Genomic DNA, 5,405 nt, shown 5'->3' with positions numbered 1-5,405 from the left:
TAGTCAAGATCCCAAAAGTTCTATTTTTATGTTCACAAAAGCTTCAGAATGAGACTTTCCATTGGGACAACCTGGAATAATAAGGGCCATCGGTCCCCCATTCATAATCTCTTGTGCTCTAGCATTTAGAAACCTCTCCATGTCATTCACATATTGAGCTTCATTAGCCCTAATAACCTCATCTGAAGCATTTGAGTAGTGAATCCTTCCTTTGTTCCAAGCAGGAGAGCTCTTGTCCACCACCACTTTTGGCACTTCAGAAAGCATTTGGAAAGAATAGGAAGAATGAACAAAGTGTAGAGAACCATCGGAAAATAAGCGATCATGGAATGAATCGAGCACGCCCATTGCATAGTATCTTCGTTCTGGAGGAAGGGATGTGAAAAGCTGGTTGAAATCATTGGAGATTTGATCATTGAAGAAGACTTGGAACTCAGGAAGTTGAAAACTACTTTGTCCTTGGGTTTTTTGATACTTTAGCTCCACAGCATCAATAATGTTTTGCACCCCCAAGAATGTGTTTGGCCCGATTGAGCAACCCAAATCAGCAACTTGAAAGGTTTTTGTATAAGAATGGTTGTTGATTTCAAGTTTTTCAGCAATTGCCTTGTCTATTAGTTCTTTAGCATTGTCTATAGTTTTTCACTACACAGCATAAAACATTGGGTCATAGAAATTTAAAAGAATCATTACTCAATATTGTCCATGTAACTAATAGAAATTTAAGTTTTTTTTTTTTAATTTGTTTTAATATTAATTTCATGAGATTTCTTAAACTAATTTTATTTTAGTCTACTTCATTCTAATGCAACATATACGATCTAACATAAATGTAGGATTATATATGTAACACCCCATCCCAAAGTACAACAAAAATTTTCCAACTTTGACCGAAGCTGACCGTTGACTGTTGATTTTGACTTTGATCGTTGACCGAAATGGGTCAAAAGTTGACTTTTTGGCTCGCATGGAATTGTAGGTTGACTGAGGTACCGTTATGAAGTACACGTTGGCACGAGTTCGTAAACTAGTAGCACATCAAAAACGGAGCTACAGTTCGAAAGTTATGGGCAAAACAAGTCGAGGTGCAAACTGTCCAAAAGGTGCTGGGAGTTGACTTTTTATCGTTGTATAATTTTGTTTTAACTTTTGTATGGTTGTAAAGTACTCGTCAATACGAGTTCATAGACTAGCGGCACGCTTAAATTGGACATCTGGTTAAAAAGTTATGGACGTGTGAAGTTCACCGGATACCGTAATATTTTATTATATCTGGCTTAAGTGCACAGTAACGCCATGTGTCGTCACCTGATTGGTCCACGTGGGTGAACAGTGTCACCCATGCTGGCTTTTATTTGGCAAAAACGATGGGGAGGAGAGAGAAAGAGAGAGAGGAGAGAGAAAGGGAGAGAAAGAAACGACCGACTGCCTTAATTGTCAAATTTTCTGACTGATTCTTGCTACACGCACCGGCCATACGAGAGCGCCTCTCCATTCCCGGCCAACCCTCAAAATTTCAAGACCACTGGTCGCCGGACGCGCCCAGATCGAGCCGGCGAAACTCGACGGTGATTTTTCTCCTCCACCACCGGCCACCGCCGTTTGACCCATTTCCGGCCATTTTCAGGCCACACCCGCCAGTCACCCTTCACCACCTCCTCATTTTCGGCCAGCCCACCAAATTTCACGGCCACCGGACCTCCGACGCGCCAGGATCGGAGTATTTTCCGGCGAGGGGCCGAAAACCTTCAAACCCCGATCTCTTCGCCGTCCGGCCTCCGTTTACAAAGTATGCATTGTCACGAGTTCATAGACTAGTAACATATCGAAAACGGAGCTACGGTTTGAAAGTTATGAGCAAAACAAGTTGAGGTCCGAACTGTCCAAGGAGTGCTGGAGTTGACTTTTTATTCATGCAAAATTGAGCTTTGACTTATGCTTGGTTGTGAAGTACTCGTCGATGTGAGTCCGTAGACTAGCGGCACATCCGATTTGGACATGTGAAGTTTTCTGAATACCGTAATATTTTAATATTTTTAAATCGATGAATAGTGAAACACCACGTGTCGCGATCTTAGCCATTCCTGTGAGTGCACAGTGGCACCCACATGGTTTTTCTTAGGTGAGGGGAGAGAGAGAGAGAGAGGGCGGGGGGAGAGGAGAGAGAAGGAGGAGAGAGAAAGAGAGGGGGAGAAAAATCGGCCACCACTGGTTGGCCATAGTCCGGCCACCGGAGGGCCACATGTGCCACCCCACTGCCTCCGCCTCCTCAATTCCGGCCGACCACCCAAATGTCACGGCCAACCGGTTGGTAACTCGCCGGGATCGGAGCGTTTTCTGGCGACAACCATTTTTTCCCTCCACCACCGGCCACCACCGTTTGACCCATTTCTGGCCATTTTCAGGCCAAACGCGCCAGTCACCCCTCACCACCTCCTCATCTCCAGCCAGCCCACCAAATTTCATGGCTACCGGATCTCCGACGCGCCGGGATCGGAGTATTTTCCGGCGAGGGGCTGAAAATCTTCAAACCCAGATCTCTTCGCCGTCCGGCCTCCGTTTGCCTCACCGCCGGTCCTGTTGGAATTCTCTCCCCTCAATCTACAAAACCCCCAAAAATCTTGGCCACCAGCCACCGGATGAGCCACCGGCGGTGACGGTTTCCGGTGGGATTCGGCAGCTTACCGGAAAATCCAGTTCTGGCGAGTACCCAGTGGCACCGCCATTCCCTTCCCACTAATTTCGACCCCCTGAACTTAGATCCGGGGTCCTTTTCCTCTAATTCGTGATGGTTTGAGAGAATTGGGGCTCTAAATGTAACGGCCCACTCCACCCGCATCAAGATATTGTCCTCTTTGGCCCATCTCCCCTTGGCCTCAAGGTTTTGTCAAAACGCATCTTGAAAGGAGAGGTATCCACAGCATTATAAAGACCGCTTCGTGTCCCTTTCCAATCGATGTGGGATGTTATAATCCTCCCCCCTTGGGGCCCAGCATCCTCGCTGGCACACCGATAACAGCCCAGTCCACCCGCATCAAGATATTGTCCTCTTTGGCCCAAGGTTCACTTCCTCTCTCCCCCTGGCCTCAAGGTTTTGTCAAAACGCGTCTTGAAATGAAAGGTATCCACAGCCTTATAAAGACCGCTTCGTGCCCCTCTCCAACCGATGTGAGATGTTACACTAAAGGCCGAGAGCTTTCCAGCGAGATTCCGGTCACCACCGGTCCGATCTCCGGGAAGTAAGACCAGATTCGTAATCCTCGTCACTCAAGCTTCGATTCGGTATATTACTCGTCAATTTTGGTTAACGTTTGTGTTTAACCCTCGGCTACCGAGTATTATTTATCCGAATAAAATATTAATTTATTTGAGATGTGTAATATTGTTGTTCTAGGAGTACGTGTGTATCGTGGAATTGATCCCATGGAGGATCTTGGATTAATTGTGTGCTCTAGGTAAGTGACCTACCTTCAAAATTATTTTGGATCATTAATTATATATTTTGTGTTAATTGATTATTTAGAAAATGTATTTTATGTGTTGGTGATTTAATAAAATTACTCCCTAAGTTTATATTGTTAATTTATGATAATTTTAATGTGTGTTTTGGTACCAAAAATATATTTGTGAATTTAAAGGAATTGTGGTTTTAATTCCTTTAATTTATGGTTATGTTTACCATTATATTTATTGTGCATAATTATATGATTTTAATACCTTATGAATTTATGTGATTTAATATTTACTTGCGTATGGATTGATTGTATGGATTTGAAGGAAATTATTTATTTTAAATTTATTATATATTGATGGAATTTATATGGGTTTCATAGTACTGATTTAAATTGATTTTTGAGAATTTGAGAAAAATATGGATTTAAATTATTAATATTTATGCTGGGAATATTAATGACTTGATCTTATGCCATTGGAGGATTTGGATATTTAAATTGATGAAATTGAGAGTTGATGGATTTGAAATTTATGGAATTTGTGTGATGGATTTATGACGATGATTTATAAAGGAATTGTCAATGAAATTACGGGTTTAATTGGATGGAATAAACCCGGTGATATTTATGAAATTTTGAGATTTTGAAATGTATTGATTTTATGATTTTTAGATGCAACATACACGTACTGGTGTTCTGTGTATATGGATGTGATTAGCGCGCAGGTGGGTATGAGTAGCGTGCAGGTGATTTATGGGGTTGTCCTGTGGTTGCCATCAGATGAGGGTAGGCCACCCCTCCATGGCCGAGACACCTGTTTACAGCGGCACGATGGGACGCCACGCGACCGTATGCCGGTTTCTCTCTTTAACCTCCTGTCTGGTGGTACCTCGGGACGCTGGGTACTGTTGGCGCCACTGGTATATAGTGGGTGCATCAAGTGATTTTCAGAACTTGGATTTCAAAATAAATATTTTGAAATTGTATTTAAATTAAGAATATATTTAATGTTGTTTTTATTATTTATTTCAAATGGAGGTTTTAATTTGATTTAATTTTTTTTCTTTCCTTTGCTTAATTATTTAATAAATTGATTTATTCTAATTATTTTATTATGTTCTGAATTGTCTTAATGTAAGTTTCATTAATATTTTTATATTATTTGTTTATGACATTATCGATCGTTTAGTAATTGTTATAAAATTATTTTTATTCTATTCCTATTTTATTTTCATTATAAATTCTAGATCCTTGATATATTTTGCTTTAATTGATATTTAGTTGATTAATTGTTTTCCTTGGTTTTCGGGGCATACAAATAGCGGGTTTTGGAAAATATTTTAAAAGGGGAACTTTTCTAACCGAGTGAATCGTGAGGATTTTGAGAGAAAATATTATTTTCAATTAATTATTATTTATTTACTTATTTATTCTTAATTAATCAAATGTACTATAATATTCGTTACTATTTATTGGTACAGTAGACAGGGTCACTCACTGAGATGATTAGCATCTCATATTTTTAAATTCCGTTCCCCTAGGTACAAGGATTGGGAGAGGTTGATCGTCCGAGGCGAGCCCGACGTATCAGTTCATTGCGAAAGTCTAAGAAGCATTTCCTTCCTTTTTCCTCTTCATCTTGTATTGCTTCTTTATCTGACATTGTATTAATTTCACATTTATTTGTATAATGCTCTGTATACTGTATTGGACATTTAGTTATTAATTATGCATTGATTCCTGTTATTCATTTGGAGTGCTGCAAATTTGTGGAATTATATTGTAATAATGTGGGAGGAATAAGTGGATGTTTCTAGAAGTGTGTTTTCAGTGCAGGAAAATTGTGGTAAATCCAACCCTTAGGGGAGGTTCTGCCGGATTTTCCATTGGAGGGTCGGGTAGGATTTTTGTCAGGACCCGTCCAAAATTCCTTCCCCGGAACCCTAGACAAGC

At 40.6% G+C, this 5,405-nt stretch overlaps 1 protein-coding gene across 1 annotated transcript; it reads right to left on the bottom strand.

Annotated features, from left to right (window-relative positions):
* Positions 1–3: 3 nt before the first annotated feature.
* Positions 4–1,495, bottom strand: LOC125422623 (loganic acid O-methyltransferase-like). Its single transcript, XM_060814988.1, has 2 exons — positions 1,471–1,495; positions 4–632 (listed from the first exon to the last, which is right to left on the bottom strand). Exons 1-2 carry the CDS (start codon positions 1,493–1,495, stop codon positions 4–6), a joined length of 654 nt encoding a protein of 217 aa, XP_060670971.1.
* Between the last annotated feature and the right edge of the window lie 3,910 nt (positions 1,496–5,405).

This window comes from Ziziphus jujuba, chromosome 2 (genome assembly GCF_031755915.1).
Source record: "Ziziphus jujuba cultivar Dongzao chromosome 2, ASM3175591v1".
Classification (NCBI taxonomy): domain Eukaryota; kingdom Viridiplantae; phylum Streptophyta; class Magnoliopsida; order Rosales; family Rhamnaceae; genus Ziziphus; species Ziziphus jujuba.
This window is presented reverse-complemented; position numbering and strand designations above follow the sequence as displayed.